Source organism: Glycine soja, chromosome 16 (genome assembly GCF_004193775.1).
Source record: "Glycine soja cultivar W05 chromosome 16, ASM419377v2, whole genome shotgun sequence".
Lineage (NCBI taxonomy): Eukaryota > Viridiplantae > Streptophyta > Magnoliopsida > Fabales > Fabaceae > Glycine > Glycine soja.
Window position 1 is genome coordinate 28650671 of NC_041017.1, and position 21038 is coordinate 28671708.

At 36.0% G+C, this 21038-nt stretch overlaps 1 protein-coding gene across 2 annotated transcripts; it reads right to left on the reverse strand.

Annotated features, from left to right (window-relative positions):
* Positions 1–13237: 13237 nt before the first annotated feature.
* LOC114389380 (kinesin-like protein KIN-7G) lies at positions 13238–20821 on the reverse strand. 2 transcript variants are annotated; one of them, XM_028350042.1, is made up of 14 exons: positions 20569–20821; positions 19098–19512; positions 18541–18630; positions 18342–18442; positions 18140–18253; positions 17941–18022; positions 17713–17780; positions 17552–17617; positions 17328–17452; positions 16202–16538; positions 15428–15532; positions 14464–15336; positions 13896–14209; positions 13238–13777 (listed from the first exon to the last, which is right to left on the reverse strand). In XM_028350042.1, exons 2-14 carry the CDS (start codon positions 19306–19308, stop codon positions 13456–13458), a joined length of 2808 nt encoding a protein of 935 aa, XP_028205843.1. In that variant the 5' UTR covers positions 19309–19512; positions 20569–20821; the 3' UTR covers positions 13238–13455. The 2 variants fall into 2 exon arrangements, with proteins under 2 accessions (XP_028205843.1, XP_028205844.1); XM_028350043.1 differs by lacking the exons at positions 19098–19512; positions 20569–20821 and adding an exon at positions 18711–19013.
* Positions 20822–21038: the final 217 nt, after the last annotated feature.

A 21038-nucleotide genomic window follows, 5' to 3' on the forward strand; every position in this document is an offset into this window, starting at 1 on the left:
CTCTTATTGCATGTTTGAGTAATTCTAAATTAATTTAACGCTCAATCCAATGTCTTAATTTTAACATAAATTATTATAAATTTTAAGATATTTGTCTTTCATTTTTACAAATAATAATAAATAAATAAAAACATAACTAGAGTTTCATTTTTTTCCTAAAACATTTTTCTTCACATTCACACCCAGACAACCATAAGGATCTATTTAGGATAGGCTCCAATATCATGTTGTAAGGTGAAAATTACTTCTCACTTATATAGTTTATCTCGACACTATCTTCATTCAATGTGGGACTTTAACATATCCCATTTTTTTCTCATGACTCTTCCGTCATGTGGGACTTTCGTCACAGGCTGATTCAAAGATGATTGAAGTAAAGGGTCATGATTGGACGAAGAAAGGTGTGGCTTAATGCAACTTGTTTTTAGGCATGGTGAAATAATTGATAAACAGGAGTGTGTTCTTAGGACCCAACTATATGTTGAGGTTGTGATAAGGACAAGGGGATTAGTATTGTGATTATCAAAATTGTTATTCGGACAGTCAAATCTTAATAAATGATTATTTTATCCTTTTGAGTTTCTTTACATTCTCAATCTTTCTTCCTTCCTCTCTCTCACTTTTCTATCCCTACCATTTTCCTTTCCCACACGCACTATTTTCTTCTCCTCCATTTATAATTGTAATTAAATTAATTATGATATAAATTAATATCATAAATTGATTTGATTATTATTAATAAAGGTAATTCATGTAATAATTAATTCAGTTACGTTTATATAAATGATAACTTTTATCCAATTAAATCAATTTTAATTAAAAGGATATATTAATTACTATTAAAAATGATTACTTTTAAAAAAAGGTAACTTGTAATTAAAATTAAGTAAAGAGGGTATAAAAAAGTACACAAGGCAAACATGATTTTGTCAAGTATTTTTTACAAAATATACAAAGGAACCATGTTTTCGTTGTGTTGTTTGGAGGCAAAAAAATGTATAATTGAATCATGAGTTTGTTGTTGAATAATCATGATTTCATTTTGTATTTTTTTATATTTCATTTTACACAATGGAAACTTGATTTCATTATGTTGTTTGGGGGCAAAAAATACATAACAAAATCATGATTCCGTTGTTGAACAACACAATAGAATTATGATTTTGTTGTGAAATGTGGAGGTGGAAAAATATGTGCAATATAATGGGTTGAGCAATTGAAGTTGTTGCCATGATAAGCAATCTAGTGCAATAAGCTTTTCAATGGGTTGAGGCAAGGATGAAAGAGGCTGGAGGTTGAACAGTAGGAGGCATATAATGGGCTTTGATGGCAAAGATGATGACTTGGGAGTTGTTACGTGCACCCAGCATTATTGTTGGGGCACCCAGCAAACAGTGAAGTGGCGAAACTGCCCTTCAGCAATTCTTCTTCCGAAAGAAGATTTTTTCGGAAACTTTCCGGAAAACCTCTTTCCGGAACTTTTCCGGAAGAACCTTCTTCCGGAAGAAGAATTTGTGTCTTCCGGAAGTACTCACAAACAACTTCCGGAAGAACGTCATCCGGAATGTTTCCGGAAGAAGCTTCTTCCGGAAGATTTCCATTTTCTTCCGGAAGTTAGTTTTTTTAAAAAAAATATTTTATTTTGTAATAATTTACTTTTAATTGGATAAACTAATTTATAAAATAATTAATACTATTATACATAAATAATTAAATAATTAGTGAACGTAATTATGACTAATATTTATAATTTATTTTTTACGCGCATGTCAAATATTAATTTGTGTGACAATTTAGTATAATTTAAACCATAAAAATTAATTAATTCGTAAATTTTATTAAAAATATAAATTATTTACTATGATAACATTTAATTTCTATTACAAAAGTTAATATATACTAAAAAAATGATTATTATTTTATAACAAAATGAAGAAAAAAGAATTATCATTTTATAATAATAAGTAAAAATAAAATAATATTTAATGCGTATGTAATGACGATTTTGCCCTTGTGTAAATTTCTTTAAATTAACGTGTTCAGGCTGTGTTTTACTGCGCTTTCTTCTTTGTTTCTTCTTCTGTTTGCCTTGTTTGTTTCTTCCGTTTGTTGTTGTTTCGGTGGTGGTCCCTTTTGCAGTCTCCGTTAGTGGTCCCGTGAAGTATTTGAAGATTTGGTGGTCCCGTGTTTCGTATTTGAAGTTTTATTAGTGGCTGTTGTTCCTATTTCATCAGAGGTACGCATTTATTTTGTTTTCCGGTTAGTTTTAAGAGAAGAAAAATAGTAAAAAGTGTATCCGGAAGAAATTTCAGGCACAATAGGAGGAAGGTCCGGAATGACCACTTCCGGAAGAAGGTCTTCCGGATGTTACGAAGGCCAATTCCGGAAGAACTGCTTCCGGAAGACCTTTTTCCGGAATTGGCCTTAGTAACTTCCGGAAGAAGGTCTTCCGAAAGTTACTAAGCCCAATTCCGGAAGAAGGTCTTCCGGAATTGGCCTTCGTAACTTCCGGAATGTTAAATTATTAGCAATTTTTTTTAATTTCTGTTTTATAATTTATATATATATATATATATATATATATATATATATATATATTTCTGTTAGTTAATAATGGATTATTGGTTTAATTAGGTATAATGGTATATATTGTGGATTATAATTGTTTTGTTTTATAATGGTATATATATATATTTCTGTTTTATAATTTTTTTTATTTCTGTTTTATATATGTTGTGGATTATTGATTTAATTAGGTATAATGGTATAATATTAAATGATTTAGGTAAGTTAAATGTATAATGGTACAAAAATGTTTTATTAGTTGTTTATTATAGTGATAAGTTTAGTTTAAGTAAATAATGTAGTTATAAATTTAGAATATATTTGTATTAGTTGTTAGTTAATAAGTAGTCAATTTATCGATGTGGTTATATGATAATTTGAATATAGTCGTGTATGATGCATATGTGCTATTAATATGTTTGTTATTTAAGGTGTAGTAAATTTTTGGATGTGGTTATATGATAATTTGAATGTACTTGTGTATGATGCATATGTCCTTAAGATGGACGAAGATCAATGGAGGTATGACTTTGCGATGTCACAAGAAGTTCATATGGATTATGATTATGATAATCAAGAAGAATGTGGAGTGAATGAACCACATGTCGATTGTTCAAATGCTTTTAATACATCTCAGGTAATCATAGATAATTTGACTCATTGGTTGAATTGATGGTTTGTAAGAAAATTAATATGTTAGGGTTGCGTTGTAGGTATTCGCTACTCGAGATGATGTTTTGCAATGGGCTCGAACAGTTGCCCATGAAAATGGATTTGTTGCAGTGATTATGAGATCTGACACAGAGACCGGTAGCAGAGGAAGAAGTTCATTTGTGTTAATTGAGTGTGAAAGGAGTGGTACGTACAAGTGTAGAAATAAAGAATTCGTTAGAAAAGACACCGGGAGTAGGAAATGTGGTTGTCCCTTCAGGCTTCGTGGGAAACCAGTGCATGAAGGGGAAGGTTGGATGGTGAAGTTGATCTGTGGGATTCATAATCATGAATTGGCGAAGTCCTTAGTTGGACATCCATACGCCGAGCGATTGACTAAGGAAGAAAAGAAAATTATTGCTGATATGACAAAGTCGATGGTGAAACCGAAAAACATCTTGCTAACGTTGAAGGAACACAATGCCGACAGTTACACCACGATAAAGCAAATTTACAATGCAAGAAGTGCATATCGTTCTTCAATAAGAGGAGCTGATACCGAAATGCAGCATCTGATGAAGCTTCTCGAACGTGATCAATACATTCATTGGCATAGATTGAAGAATGAAGTTGTGGTGCGTGATCTGTTTTGGTGTCACCCAGATGCAGTAAAGTTATGCAATGCATGTCATCTGGTGTTTTTTATAGACAGTATCTATAAAACAAACAAGTACAGACTCCCACTACTTGACTTTGTTGGAGTGACACCAACGGCGATGACATTCTCTGCTGGGTTTGCATATCTGGAGGCTGAGCGTGTTAATAATATTGTATGGGCTTTGGAACGATTTCGAGGCCTATTTTTAAGACACGATCGCCTCCCTCTTGTTATTGTCACTAACAGAGACCTAGCACTGATGAATGCAGTGAAAACTGTGTTTCCCGAGTCTACTAATTTGTTGTGCAGGTTTCATATCGATAAGAATGTGAAGGCGAAGTGCAAATCTTTAATCGGGGAAAAAAATGCGTGGGACTATGTAATGGATAGCTGGGGTACTTTGGTTGATTGTCCGTCCGAATACGAGTTCCATGAGTCACATCAGAAGTTTCAAGTTGCTTGTTCGCCTTGGCCGATGTTCGTTGACTATGTTAACGACACATGGATTATCCCCCACAAGGAAAAATTTATTACAGCATGGACGAATAAGGTCATGCACCTAGGCAACACAACAACAAACAGGTATTAACAACTGATTTTATTTGTTAGTAACGATTAGTATTAAATGGTATTTAATTGTTGTATATTTTCATGTTTGTTGTGTATTTTAAATGTAGGGTTGAATCAGCTCATTGGGCTCTCAAAAGAGTACTACAAAATAGCGTTGGAGACCTATGTAGTGTTTGGGATGCCATGAACAACATGATCACGCTGCAACACGTCGAAATTAAAGCATCCTTTGAAACCAGTACGCATGTGGTTGGCCATGTATATAAAAAAACCTTATACAAGAGGCTTCTTGGGATGGTTTCGAGGGATGCTTTAAATCAGATTGCTTCTGAGATTGACCGTCTACGTTATCTCGGCAACAATCTCTCTTCTTGTGGTTGTGTGATGAGAAGCACGCACGGGCTTCCTTGTACATGTGAGCTTTCTAGGTATACTGCTGGCAGCATCCCATTGGAGTCAGTCCATCATTTTTGGAGGAGACTTTGTTTTTCAGACCAAGGGTTATGTGAAACGAAAGTCACCATCAAGGAAGAAATAGAGGTCATATCTAAAAGGTTTGATGAACTTGATGTGGCTGGCAAAGTAACTCTGAAGAGTAAACTTCGAGAAATTGCATACCCTGATCATAACTCTATGTGCCCTCCTCCGTCAAAGGTGAACACTAAAGGTGCACCGAAGAAACCGATGAAAAGAAGTCAAACATCCACAAAGCGTGATCCGTCTTACTGGGAGTATGTTGATGCTTTTCATTCTGTTCAAAGCAGCAACTCTCCAGTGAAACAAAGTGCATCATGTTCTCAACCGCGTCAGCCAACAAGGATCATCCCGATGTTGGATCAATTTGCGTCATTCTTTCAAGGTTTCATTCGTGACGTTGTGGATGTGAAAGTGGACGGTAACTGTGGATATCGGTCCATTGCCGCTTTATTAGGTATGGGGGAAGATTCGTGGCCGTTAGTGCGTAATGAATTGCTTAAAGAACTTGGCAGGTGGTCGCATGAGTACATGAACCTCTTCGGTGGCACAGAGAGATTTGAACAATTAAAGTTGTCCCTACTTGTTGATGGCTTTTCAAAGGTATGTTTTTAGGTTAATTTTTTTTAATAACAATGTTTAAATTACTTACATGTGTATGTTTGGTTCATTCAGTTTAGTGTGGACAAGTGGATGGATATAACAGACATGGGATATGTGATTGCTTCACGGTATAACGTAATCCTTGTATCGTTGTCCCAACAACAAAGCATGACATTTTTCCCTCTTAGAAGTCAACCACCACCTGACTCTTCTGGCCACCGCATCATATGTGTCGGTCACGTGTTTGGAAATCATTTTGTTCAGGTACATTGAATATAGTTAGTGTAACAATTATGCAATGACTTCGCTGGTTCGTTTGGCACGGTCAGCGCATGATATAATGTTTGTTCATGTACAACAGGTTTATTTGAAAGACCATTGTCCGTTGCCGCCTCCAACGCTGTTGTGGTCAAACAATTGTTATTCGGAGGCAAAGCAGTGGGCAATTCCATATATTAGTAGAATGCAGCAATACACAAGCTTGATGTCATTCAAAACACACTATGTAGACCTAAATGAAGACTAAACATGCATTGTTTATGTAATTGTATTCATTATGCGATATAATTTGTTGTAACCCGTTACTAACCAATTAATATTATCAAGTACTCGTTTGGTTAAGCAAGGAAATTGTTGGTCCAACAAAAATCATTTACGCGTGCAGCATACATCATTGTCATAATTGACAACACATAATGACATGCATGCGTATTACAGTTTGAGCGCGACAACACATTGGCTGACTTCAGTACACATTCTGAAACTAGCAGTCGCTCGACAACACATTGGCTGACTTGACTACACATTAGCGACAACACATTGGCTGACTTAACTACACATTTACGCGTGTCTATTTTTTTGTAAACAAAGTTAAACAAAGGCTCGGTCACAACCATCTATATATATGGCAGACTAGGCTACTAAATCACACATTATTTTGCTTTCAAATAATCTCCCAACTGATACACAAACTATGGCATTTCTAGGAGAAACTAGTAGTCAGACGATTGTCAACTCAAGGTTGGCTTTCATTTATCCAAATGGATCGATTATTCACAATGATACTGGGGTTTACTTCCAAACTTCAACTCCGGTGCCCATTCGAGTACCAAATAGGTGTGATTTTGCAAGCCTAAAAACCAGAATACACAATACCCTTCAGCTATCCGACAAACAATTTTTGGATGAAATTCACTACCGGAAGCCATTCACCGATACAGGTAACCAAATTTGCTTTGATTGTATCAAATTGATAAATGATGACGATGTCAACACAATGTTAATGTGTAATGATCAATTTTCTTGTGTTGGTCCGATTGAGTTATTATGCACCGTTGGAAGAACACCAGATGGAATAATAAACTTGCTTGAACGCACTATGCCTCGTATTCATGACGCGATCCTGTATTACAACGGGAAATGGAACATGTCACCGCAGAACAAATTTGTTGGATGCGCGTTCACAGGAAAAAATCCTAAGAAATTTCAAATTCCTTCAACATGTACCATCGATGAACTGAAGAATTTAATCAAGCAAGTTGCACCTAAAGGGATTCCCCCTCTTAGAATTCACGAATCACAAACGGTAAGACGATTGTTTTTCCGCCAACCAGCTCGGTTTGAGTATTCAGATACGATTATAAAATATGAAATAAATTAGCTGATCACCAACGAAGAAGTGCTGAAGGTCTTAGTACAATCTAACTACTGGAAAAAATATGGACCAATAGAAATTTTAGTTGTCTTTACTAAATATGTTGAAGACGAGGTCAGTGGGACGTCGCTAAACAACTGAATGTGATGTTAAATTTTTTGTTTTTTCGTTGATGTAACTTTTATTTGTTTACGGCGTGTTTAATTCCCATAATAAAGTTGAATGTGTTGTTTCAGTGGTCAAAAAAATTACTTGTTAAAAGGGTCCATTTTCTATTTTTTTGGATTTTGAGGCTTTGTTTTGACGTGTTAATTGACGGAACCGGGGAACGGGACTATTTTTTTTGGGTTCTTTGACGTTCAAACATGAGAAATGGCCGCCCTCCATTGTCTCAGGGCACTGGCACACCCACGCAAAAAAATCCCAAACATGGGTACTTGAACATGGAAAAAGGGTCCATTTCCTATTTTTTTGGATTTTCAGGCTTTGTTTTGACGTGTTATTTGACGGAACCGGCGAACGGGACTATTGTTTTTGGGTTCTTTGACATCCAAACATGACAAATGGCCGCCCTCCATTGTCTCAGGGCACTGGCACACCCACGCAAAAAAATCCCAAACATGGGTACTTGAACATGGAAAAAGGGTCCATTTCCTATTTTTTTGGATTTTGAGGCTTTGTTTTGACGTGTTAGTTGACGGAACCGGGGAACGGGACTATTTTTTTTGGGTTCTTTGACGTCCAAACATGACAAATGGCCGCCCTCCATTGTCTCAGGGCACTGGCACACCCACGCAAAAAAATCCCAAACATGGGTACTTGAACATGGAAAAAGGGTCCATTTCCTATTATTTTGGATTTTCAGGCTTTGTTTTGACGTGTTATTTGATGGAACCGGGGAACGGGACTATTTTTTTTGGGTTCTTTGATGTCCAAACATGACAAATGGCCACCCTCCATTGTCTCAGGGCACTGGCACACCCACGCAAAAAAATCCCAAACATGGGTACTTGAACATGGAAAAAGGGTCCATTTCCTATTTTTTTGGATTTCCAGGCTTTGTTTTCACGTGTTATTTGACGGAACCGGGGAACGGGACTATTTTTTTTGGGTTCTTCGATGTCCAAACATGACAAATGGCCACCCTCCATTGTCTCAGGGCACTGGCACACCCACGCAAAAAAAATCCCAAACATGGGTACTTGAATATGGAAAAATGGTTCATTTATGTAATTCTTACAAACAAAACTCATGATTCTAAAAACTTATGTTTTTTATGTAATTCTTACAAACATGGAAAAAGGGTTCATTTATGTAATTCTTACAAACATGGGTACTTGAACATGGATAAAGGGTTCACTTATGAATTATTAATCATTTTAAAAACTTTTATTTTTTATGTAATTCTTACAAACAAAACTCATGATTCTAGGTTCCCTTTTTTAAAAATAAATTTAAAACAACCGTAAACTTCACTTAAGGACCACAAACAATCGGAATAATAAACTATATTATAAAATAATAAACTGTGCAAAACACGTCAACTATATTAAACAAAAACTGTAATAATTACAAATATTCATGTCAACTACAACACAACAAAATAAATACAATGATCAATGGTCCGTGCGGCGTCTCTGACGAGCCCTGACCGTCCCATCAGCACTGGGTCCCCCTCTCGCGATCGTCAGGCAGTCCTACATAATGTCATATAACTTTGTGCCTGCAGTGACTATCCTAAGGTTGAGCACACGCTCCAACCTCTGTGCAATCGCCTCATATCCCTCGTAATCATCCTGTCAAAGTCATTAAAAACATTTATTATGAAATTCAAAATAAACAACAACTCATAAAACATTAAACGCGCAAATAATCTTACCACATGTGGAGGGGGGTCAAATGCCACTGGAACCTGGGGGCTGGGCGGCTGTATGTAGTCCTCAGGATCTGCAGCTGGTGCATCCCTCTGCTGGTCACCTGCCTGGGTCGGTGTCATGAAAGGGTGAGATATGCGGAAAAACCACTCAATGTAATCCGCAGATACCTGCCCAGGCACTAGACAAAGCTGACCCGCAGGTAGTAAGTGATCCGCAAACTCCATCCACCTGTCATCTATCTGATCGTGTGACAATCGTGCACTAACAGGCGGCGGAGGGATGCTCTGGATGTAACCGAACTGGCGTACCACCCTCTCCGGTCGAACTGTGACGATCATAGGACCCCATCTGAGCTGACCCTGGAACGATGAAATCTCCTGAAATGCCCTAACACCCCGATGCTCCGTGTACGGCAACCAGGACACATCTGTGACGGTCAAACCATCACAACGTGCCCTGTAGGGTGCTCCTGTGATGCCCTTCATGTGCGCCTTCGACGTCAACCACCGAGAAGCACGTGGGGACGTCTCCTGGTATGTATCGTCAGTCACGCACTGATGCACACTAGGGAAGTGCTCATAGATCCAGCACTACACAATAATTGAGGTTAACATAACATAAAAACATGTTTAAATCATAATCGAACCTAACATATTAATAAACACAAAATTTACCTGAAGTAGCGTCAAGTACCCCGCAAGCTGTCGGGTGGTGGTCCTACAAGCCTCATCTAACTGGTCATACATATGAACCAGCGCCGCAACCCCCCAAGCGTAACCACCACTATGAGCGAGGTCCCGGAAAGCGTCAAGGTGGACCACATGTACGTATGTTGCACTCTTATTAGCAAAAAGAGTGCAACCGACAAGGTGCAGTAGATAAGTGCGAGCAGCGACAATCCACCGTCGGGCCTGACATCTGGTCTCATATATGTCTCGAACTCATCCTAATCGTACATATGCTCCACGTGTGAGTGTTGTCTCCGCTCTGGCCTCCTCCGCAGACACTTCCAGCAACTCCGTAAGCAAGAATCTGGCCTCCTCCGTAGAAAGGGCGTGGAAACTGTGCAAGGCGCCAGTGATGGGCAAATGTAGGATTGACGACACATCATCCAATGTGATCGTCAGCTCTCCTACAGGAAGGTGGAAGGTGCTAGACTCACTGTGCCACCTCTCCACAAATGCGGATATAAGTCCAGGATCGCCAGTAATAACTGAACAATCTATCAGTGGACTTAATCCAGTGGTAGCCACCAGGCCTTCAATCTCAGGCACTGGCCTCCCAATCAGTGTCATCTTCCTCCCATGTGACACTAATTTCAAATCAGGACGTTCTCTATTTGAAGTATAAATTATACAATTATTAAAAAAAATTAATCACAAACAAATAAATCAACAATGATAAATAATTCACAAATAAAAATACCTGTCCACTCCAAACGGCATGTGCAACATGCTCGGCAAATGATGTGAGCACTGACGGGTCTCGTGGACCACCAGGGAATCCCTCAGCAGCATCATCACCATCTGACCACTCACCACTATCAGCACCTTGTGCGTCCGCACGCATCTCAGGTGCCTCCGTAGCCTGCTCAAGGACATCGTCAGTCATGTCAGCGACGTCCTCAGCCATATCACGTCCCTCCGCAATCATCTGATGAACGCGTAGCCTACGGGCTGAGGCAGTAGGTCTACGCCTCTCAGGAACATCAGCAGCATCCTCTTCAGCAGGTCTATCTCTGCCTACAACTCTATCTATCGCACGACCTAAACCTCGTGTTCTGGCCATGATCTGCAAATCATGTCGAACACGTATTTTTTTCAGTCAAAATATACACAATTTTCTTTATTAAAAAACAACTTTATTTATAAACAAATAAGACAATCAAATTATTTTAAAACATACACAACATAATTTTTTTAAAAAAATTAAACTTCATTTATAAAAAAAACACTACTAATGTAAAAAAAATTTATTAATAAACATCTACAACTTAATTTTAAAAACAAAATTAAACAACTTCATTAAAAAAAAACACAACTAAATTATTTAGTAAACATCCACAAGTTAATTTTTTTAAAAAAAAATAAACAACTTCATTTATAAAAAAAACACAACTAATATAAAAATAATTCATTACTAAACATCCACAACTTAATTTTAAAAAAAAAATTAAACAACATCATTTATAAAAAAAACACAACTAATGTAAAAAAAATTAATTAGTAAACATCCAACTCTTAATTTTTAAAAAAAAATAAGAAACTTCATTACTTAAAAAAACACAACTAAATTACTTAGTAAGCATCCACAAGTTAATTTTTTTAAAAAAAATAAATAACTTCATTTATAAAAAAAACACAACTAATATAAAAATAATTCATTACTAAACATCCACAACTTAATTTTTTTAAAAAAATTAAACAACTAATGTAAAAAAAATTATTTAGTAAACATCCACAATTTTTTTAGAAAATAAAATACTTCATTTATAATAAAAAAAACTAATTAATTTAAAAAAAATAGTATTTTTATAAAACTTCCAAAACACACAACTTTAATTATAAAAATAGAAAACTTCATTTTTAAAGAAAAAACACTAATTTAAAAAATCAACAATAAACAAAAACAAACACAACCACTTTTATAAAAAAAAAAAAATTTACAAATTAATATTTAATAAAAATACACAATGTAAATTATAAAAAAAACATGACATCAAAAACCCAAACCTCATTTTTCATAAAATCTATAAAACAAAATAATCAACAGAAATATAATAATTCATTTAAAAAAAACAAAAATAATTTTTGTTTTAAAAAAAAAAGAAAAAAAAACCACTTTCCGGAAGAAGTGTTCTTCCGGAATAATTTCTTCCGGAAACTTTCCGGAAGAAGGGTTCTTCCGGAAAACGTTTGGGATTTCTGGAAGAACACTTCTTTCGGAAAGTTTCTGGAAAATGTTCTTCCGGAAGTTCCGGAAGAACCCATAACGGGTCTTCCGGAAGCCTCGCCGTCAGCCCCCTTTCCCCATTTTTTCCGGCACCTCCTGCTCTCGTCTTCTACCCTATGGTTCTGCTAACCTAAGGTTCTTTTAACCTAGCCTAATGCTACAACTACACAGTGCATAATAAAACCAAATGGAAGGTTAATGAAACTTACCTCGAACGGCAATGACGTCCAGGCGAAAGAAGCAGCAGCTGAGCTCGCGGTGGCTTGCGGTGGAAGAGAACGCTCCCGGAAGAGGAAAGAAAAGAAACAAAAGCAGAAGCAGAAAGTGAATCCGGGAGAAAAGAGGGAGTGTTTTAAAATTTTTTAATGAAGGGCAAAATTGACCTTTCAATAAATTGCTGGGTGCACCAGCAATAATGCTGGGTGCACCTAGCATATCCCTGATAACTTTGGGTCACAATTGATAGAGGGCTTTATGGCAATTTTAAGGGGGAGAAACTTAAGTATGGTGATCGGTGTTAGTTTACAATAGGGGCTTGTAAAGTTTATGGGAATAAAATTATGGTTGTATAGGATGAAGTCTAGATGAAATTTTAGTGGAGGTATTTCATGGAGTTTTATTATAAGAAGGCTAATATATATATATATATATATATATATATATATATATATATATATATATATATATAAAGTTGGAAAATTTTGGATTTTATTCCTACAAGATGTGTTTTTTTTTAAGAATAAGATTTGGTTATATCAGAAACTAGATTGATGGTTTTTTACATCAATTATGCATGTAAAAGATATAAATACAATGTTATCTTACATATGTCATACAGCGTATGTTCAAATATTTGAACCTTTCTCTGAAAAAAAATGATATTGTAAATTTTTTATGGTGAAAAAATGAACCAAAATTTTTGTAGGAATGAAATCTAAACTTTGCCAATTTTACAAGAAAGAAAAACTTAGTTTAGGATCATTGCTTTGGGATGAGGTAAAAATATACAATAAATCTACAATAATTCTAAATTTATCACAAAGCTTAGTGTTAAAAACAAAATTTCAAAAGAAGGGAGAGATGTTATATAATTTGAAATTAGAAATATATAAAATTACTGTTGAAGTTTTTATACTAAAATATAGAAAGTCGTTATGTATTTATATTAATGGTTCACAAGTTATTGTGCATTCTTTTGAGCACAGTAAGTGCAGTTGTTCTTAGTCAAGCACATTGTACAAAAGAAATCTGTAACCTTGGGATTGTACATCCTTGATAAACCTTTTTATCAATCAAGTAGCAATCAGGGTTAGAAACATACAATAGAAAAAATATTGTTTTCAGAAGGTGGAAAAAAAGAATGCCCTATGTTAAATGGAGCCAAAGGAGGAATTTTTACATGGCCAAATCAAACTTCCTAAAAACAATTCGCTTAGACAATCAAATCAAGCTCACAAAATATTCTTCATACTGGCTGTCCAACCAAACGATTTCTTTCTTGTGCGCCTTGGGGCAAAGTTGAGCCCAAACATCTCCTTAAAAGCCTGATCTGGCTCTACTGAACCAACCAGCTTTGCAACAATGGTGGCACTCTCTCTAATGTGCTCTAAGTCTTCTGATTCTGACCACAAGCGATGGGCCAAGTGCAACCTTCTGTTCTTTGAACTCAAACGAATTCCCCAATTATTGTACAGGTTCTCTCTTTCAGATTTTGACAGCTTCTTCTGCATTTGCTTGCTCAACATCTGTCTTTCTCCTCTAAGATACCTCTTGCTGCTTGCAAAAGGAACGCATTGTAGGTTTTGTAATTACACAAAAGTTTAAACTTTTGTAGTTGAAATAAAAACTTGTGAGAATTTTTTTAAAAGAAACTGAATACTTGAAATCTTACCTTGATTCAGGGGTAAGTCCATCTTCCACAGTCTGATTCCCTTGGTCAAAAGTTTGCTTGAGATAGAACAGCCTTCTTAGCTCTACTTCCATATAGATAGAATCTGAAGGGTCTCCTTTGAACAGAAGGAAAAAGTAAGTCCTGTGAACCAATGAAACATTACAGGCATGCCAGAGTTCAATAATCTCTTTCTGCAGCCGCTTGAATTCTGAAGGCCATTCCAACTGTTTTTCTTCCTCAGATTGCAATGGGTCCAAACCAACATCTTTGAACTTCTTTGTAGTAACATCGGACTCCATTCCTGTCTCTTGAACCTGCCATGCAAAACAACTGAAAGAATCACTGGCTGAATTTCATTATAAGGGTTTTGTTAATAATATATACGTGCTACTTCCATCACTTGCATGGTTAACCAAAATACAAAAGTGAATCAGTACAGTAGATTAGAAACATTCTCAGTTTAGATCAAATAACTGACATTTTAGCCATCAACATTTGCAAACAAGACCGAGGAAGACAGAAAGAAACAAAAATAACAAATAAAGGAAGATGAACAATAGAAGCATACCTCAAGATTCGCTTGCATATTTGAACTTTCAAGATCATTCTTTTCTTTTCTTACAGGTGCTAAAGAATTATCGTTGTAACTTCCATTATTGGTGGAAGATTTCATATTCTGTGCATCAGAAGCTCTTCCCAGAGAATTCTCGTAACCAGCCCATGATAACCTCTCAGCATTGGGATTATAATTGAGTGTATAAGTCTTCCTTTGAAGGCCCCCGGGTCTTCCTATTGGGGGGGTATTCTGAATCATTTCTTCTTGGTCAAACCAATCTGAAAATGGATCTCTCATGAGACTTGCTTTACAACTTCTGCTTCTGGTTAATTTCATGGTTTTAGAACTAGATGCACTACTTTGTGTCGGACATGGAGATATTTTCTCAGGAGAGGGAAGAACAAAACGTTCTTGCAAGCCGTTTATTTCTTTGTTGTCCTTTAACCCAGATGAACACAAATCTAGATTTTCTTTGTCTCTATTATCAACTTCAGTTAATCCTGAGACTGCTGGAGATGATGCAGTAGAGTGTGTGTGTGTGTTTGTAGTTAGATCATCTGACTCAATGCACCTAACTTCCCTACAACGGTCCCCTATACTATCTTCAACGTTTTTCTGATCCAAATCATTCTTTGCAGCATCACCACTTACAATAGAAATCGCAGGGGAAGAAATCCTGACGGGTAGGTTCTTTTGCAAATCAGGGAGTTGGAAATAGTTATCATCAGAACTAATACTGTGCCCATCTGAATATTGAGATGCATCAAAAGATCTGACACTCTCAATGCAGTCAAAATTTGATAAATTTGGTCGTTCGGCTGTTTGATTTTCAAAGTCAAATGAACTTCGCACACGTAATTTGGGATATTGATGACCTAAACTGTCCTGAAGATTGGGTTTGAACATAAAATGGATTAAAAAGGAATGCCAGTTAGTACTTTTAATGCTTTAGAGTAGGCAAATACAGTACACTTACCAGCTCAGTTGAGGACGCATCATCTCCAACCACTTGTAGCATGTCCTTAATTTGAGATTGAGCAAGGTCCCGCTGCATCGAAACATCCATTACCTCTTTCTTTAGCTGCAAGCACAGAGGGACAACAACAGGATTCATATTTCCGATTACAGCTTAAAAAGAAACACATACGTAAGGAACTTACAGTATCCTCATTCCTCGTACATTCTAAAACTCATGCTGATGGCATATAAATGATCAGTAACGATACATAGTAGAAAACATTTGAAGGTATCTCCCCAAAATGAATTTTTTTTATTAAAAAAAAGGCCAACTGAAATTGATTGTTATGTGAATACTCAGGGTAGGACCTTAAAATGAGAACCCCTATGCCAAAGCTCACCCTTTTTATCTAAGAATAATTCAATATAAAAAGTTAATATATACAGAAGTATCTAGCTAAAGAGATTCTACAGTAGGGAAGGTGTGGAATAAACCATGAACTGCAGAACATTACAGGACCAGATGAAATGAAACAACAATCTGATGAGAACATCTAGTCATCTACTACCTTCCAAGCTGATTCAAAAAAAAAAATCTAATACCTTAAAAACAATGCAATCTACTCTTTTTAAGGAAATGCAAATACCTCATGCAACTATGTGGCTAATATATTTCATTAATTTATCAATAGCAATTTTAGAAATGTTCCTTGACCTCGGAGATGTAGAACAAATTCTACTTCAAAGCATAATAAACTTAATGAATCTTAATTGTGAAAATGTTGATACTTACCCTCTCAATTTGGAGGTCTTTTTCCTTCAGCAATGCTGCAGAATCAAATTTAAGGCGGGTTGGCCCTGAATTTTTCAACTCACTTTCCAGTCTAGCCAACTCTTTTTGCAGTTGCTTGACCAACAGCTTATCAGACACCACTACATTGACTTTTGCATTAGTTGTCACTTCTTTAGCACAACTTGCAAATAAAAGGGTGTTTCTTGTTTGTTCGACATGGCTCCTTGCAGGGCTCATGGTGCAGATGATTGCAGTTTTAGCATTGCCTGCTAATGAGGACTGCAGTATGCGGGTTAGCTTTGAATCTCTGAAAGGAATATGTCCATTTCTCCCCTTACTGCCATCAAATTAATCATTTTTAGATAAAATCGAAAAAAAATATTTCCCAAAACTATATCAAATATTGATTATATCGACGCATTCAGTAAATTTATGAAAGAAGAAAAAATCAGTCTGAAAGAATTTCACCTTTTCATAATTCCCAAAGTAATAAACTTGGTAATAACAGAATCAATTGGCCAGATTATTGCATAATAATGATGTAAATACACGATCAAGGAGCATCCTAGAGTTTGGGGCATTACATGGTAAATATTTGTGTTTCTTTCACAAGGTGTCAATATTTGCAACATATAATCTATTTGTACCAAAAGTAGAAGATACGTACGAAAACAGAGAGAAAGCAAACCAGTTAATCAAGTGTCAAGATCATGCATAAAAGTGAGCAGTGAAATGGCAGACGACAGAGAAAAAAGATAGAGAGAAACGACAGAGAAACTTTATGCAGGTATCTTTTTTTATATTAATACAGTTGCGTTGCAGGTGTCACCGTTAGATAGATCAGTAAATCAAAATCACCTCATTTGAATTTTGAAGCGAGATTAAGCAATCACCATATGCTATTTTTATAAGAAAAATAACCTCTCGTAGCCAAAAAAAAGTCATGTGTACAGAAGTGAACAATCTTCCAACTTCTCTATATCCAACACGTATCTTTACTATTTCAAATTTACCCACAGCTCAGTTTCATGGGGGTTAAAGTTCTGCGTAAGGCTAAAAGGATATGGAGACGGTGTGCATTTAGTTGAGTAAAATAAATATTGAATTGCAAACTTTGTAAGCTAACCTCAGTTTGCGGATGACAGTTCCTAGAGTTAGTAAACTACGATTTATGTGGCAACCCTCTTTCAACCTCGTACCAGCTGAATTTGTTTGGGATGAACGCTCACTCCCAGCAAGATCAACGAAATTCTGTACCCGAAAAAAAATATCATTTTGGTTTCCAATTATTGTTCAAGTAACAGAGTAATTCTTCTATATTTTTCTGTAATCTGAGTGAATCAGTCGTACCACAGAAGCAGAAAGGGAGCTCATTTTGTCATTTCCCAGAAATTCACGAGCAGAACTTTCAATTGTCTGAAGAAGAATCACATTATTTAGGAATCTTAGCGATGAGGTGCTGTAAAGTTCTCTTCCCTTGGACAAAATTACAAAAATAGGAACATAAGTACCAGTCTGAGAATCTGATGAGATCTGGAGCTCACTTCATTCAGGGCAGTCTCCCCTATCTGCCTTTGAGCTGAAAAAATGCAATCAATTTTATGATAACTAAGCAGTCAGCTCTAGCTGGACAGAAGATTTGTGATGAGGAAAATTAAGCAAAAAGAAAAATAGACAAAGAAAGTAAGTCTGTATAACTCAATTGAAGCAAGGTCATTCAAATTATCCTTAGTCCCTACCTTCGCAGAAAGAAATAAGTTCTTGAAAATGGCTCCAATCCCTTAAAGTTTCCTCTGTGAGTCTCTCAACAACTGTACCTTTCTGTTTAAATTGCAAACTGTAAGTTTTTTCTTTCTTTCTTTGAGAAGCAAATTGCAAATTGTTCAGTAAAATGTAGAAGCACCAGTTTTTTGAAAAAAAACTGATAAATATATTTACCTCTGGATCATCAAGAAGTCTAAGAGGTGTACTGTCCACACTAAGGAGGTCCCTGACAGATTCATTATAGATCTCCAATGCTGAAAACTTCAAAACAAATTCCCTTTCCGTGTGCTGTGAAAAATAAAAATATAACCAATGTAAGGATTTGAGAATAACAAAGCAATGCAGTGATTCATTGATGAGTTCAGATTTCATTTACCTTTTCTATGTAGTTGAAAATATCTGCTATGGCAAAATCTGTTATACCACTCATGGTGTATGTTTTTCCGCTGCTTGTTTGTCCATAAGCAAAAATGCTTGCTGATCAAATAGGTAATCAAAGATCAAATTGGCCCGGCCGAAGTTGTTAATATAGAAATTCCTTGGACATTCATTCTTATGAAGGAAGAAAAACTCACAGTTGATGCCACTGAGAACTGAAAGAGCAACTTCCTTAGCTGCTTCTTCATACACCTGCTTTGTGGGGCTGTCAGTCCTAAAAACTCGATCTACAACAAAAAATAAAGAAGAAAAATAAATAAAAAAACTCAAGGTGGATTAACAGAGGGAAGCAATTTTAGCTATTAACCCATGTTGGACTAGTGGAATAAAACCCAAAAGTATGGTCTCCTTCTATTTCCATGTATAAAATCGAGTGGATTTATGACATTTTATACAAATTTTCTCCAAAGCAGAATGATCACAACTGACGAATCATCTTAACAAAACTATGACTAAACAAAGATCCCGAAGAGCCCTAGATTGAACCCCACAAGATTCCAACAATCTGAGTGCTCAACATCAATTATGATGAATTCCCACCACATTCTCCAAGCTAATTCATTCAGCCTTATGTTATTAATAAAAGACCATTCTCAAGAAATAAATAAATAACCATTCAAACACATGAAAACATTTTCACATTCCAGGCAGCATTATAAGAAGCAAAAGCAAATTAAATTAACCCCATGTGTACCGAATGTGTAGGCTGTTGGATACAGTGACCTTTCTGTAGCTGAAAGGTTGCTCCTGTACATGATGGTTGTGTCATTAATGCATTCCCATTCAGAAAGATCATTTCTTATGAGCTCCTTTTCATTCAGAGGTCTCACACGAACAGAAACAAGAATCCTTTCCTCACTGCCTACTAGGTTTGGCATAGCCTCCTCCTCTGCAATGGAACCCATTTTCTCAACTTTCTTTTCTAGCAAACCTTCAATTCCACCAATGACAACGGGACCATGTCCCGAATTCAAAGCACCCCAAAAGGCCACTTCAACATTCACTTATTTTATTACTTTTCAGTTGCTTTTTTTGAAACTTATGTTGTACTATTGCTGGGATGGTATGGAACACAAGGGCCACCGAAGCTTTCAACCCCCATTCATTATCTGCGGCAACAAACTAATCAAAGGTTACAACAACACCATAAACAAGCAAAGAAAATCAAAAGAGTGATATTGTTCTATGCAATTTTAAATTCAAAGGTGTCAGAGAGCGGCAAAAAATAATAATAAACCAGCATGACATGCTCCTATAATTTTGACACAAAAATGAGGTTCTCTACGTATTCTAATGGAAGAACTTGGAGTTTTCTGAGATGTTCCTTGAGACACAGAAACAGACTGTCAAATTCTCCCTCACATGGAACATTTGAAATTTTAGAATTTGTTAAAGAAAATTATTACCAACGGCGACAAAGACTGGGGAGTCAAATTATTAATGATTTTCAAAGAAAATTCTTCACCAACTTGGTGTGCTGAGAAATTTGGAAACAAAATTTCTGAGACGGATTGCCAGAAGAAAAGAAAAAATTGAATGGACGTAATTATCTTACTAAACTAAAAAATCTTAGCTGTTTCTTTTCTGTTGAGTTTCTAGTTCCCCTAATTTATCATGTGGAAGATAATCCAACAAACCGATCACACAAATAGGATAAATTTTAAACAAAATATTATATTAAAAAGAAAACCAAAATTGCAAAGTGCCTCATAGCTGAACCGTTAATGTGACGCAAATTTTGCCGTGTTTAAGAAGAAACCGTTAAAAATTAAAATTAATCCCGAATTAAAATCTGAGCTTCAGATAGTAAACATTAATATATCATTATCGATCAAACACAGGGAAATTCACATTTTCAGCATAAACATAACTCTACATCAAATTATTAAAAAAAAAAACTAGTCCTCAACTCCTCATAAATAATAAATAATACTAATAAAAACAACGACGATAAAAATGAATGATAATAATAAGTAATAAGCATTATTAAAGAAAGAAAAATTGAGAAGGTTTCTGGCCTCGGTAGTCTGAAAAAAAAAAAAAGCAGAATGTGGAAGTTTAAAAAATCAGCATCTGAAAAAGAGGAACAAAAAAGCGAAACGAAATTATAAGAGAATCGGAAAAAGGAAAACAGAAAACGAGCGTTGAAGCGTGCGTTTCTTCACCTGCGCAAATGCAATCGAAAACGAGAACGGTGAGAGAAGAAGATGATGGAACGAGCAGTGGAAGTCGAAGATTCTTGAGCTGCACGAAGATGCGAAGTTAAAGAGGAAAATGAAAAATGAGAGTGAAAAGGGGAGAAAAAAAAAAGAGGGGGGGGGGTGAAAGCATGAAAAACGTGAGTGTGTTGTGTTGCTTTTGAAATAGTGAGGAGAAGGATATGGCGTCTCCTTCTTAGTTTGTTAGTTGCAGTTCACTCTAAATTTTCAGCTTTTATTTTATTCAAACAAATTTAACGACCGCGCTAAAGAAGAAGAAAGAAACATTCGTCTCTCACAATTCACTGTCGAAGCAAATTACCGACATACCCCCGACCCTGTACCGGTGCACCTGCACCTGCTGGTCCAGTTTACAACAAATGCCTATCATGTCAAAGGATGAAAACATTTATTATTTTAAATAGGTTTAAATGTTT

Excerpts from the sequence above, each read along its gene's own strand:
- LOC114389380 (XM_028350042.1), bottom strand. The coding sequence starts at position 19,308 with ATGGGTTCCATTGCAGAGGAGGAGGCTATGCCAAACCTAGTAGGCAGT. Across the intron at positions 15,533-16,201 it reads AAGACCTCCAAATTGAGAGG|CTAAAGAAAGAGGTAATGGA; the intron begins GTAAGTATCAAC and ends CTGTGCTTGCAG. Across the intron at positions 14,210-14,463 it reads ATATGCAAGCGAATCTTGAG|GTTCAAGAGACAGGAATGGA; the intron begins GTATGCTTCTAT and ends TTTGCATGGCAG.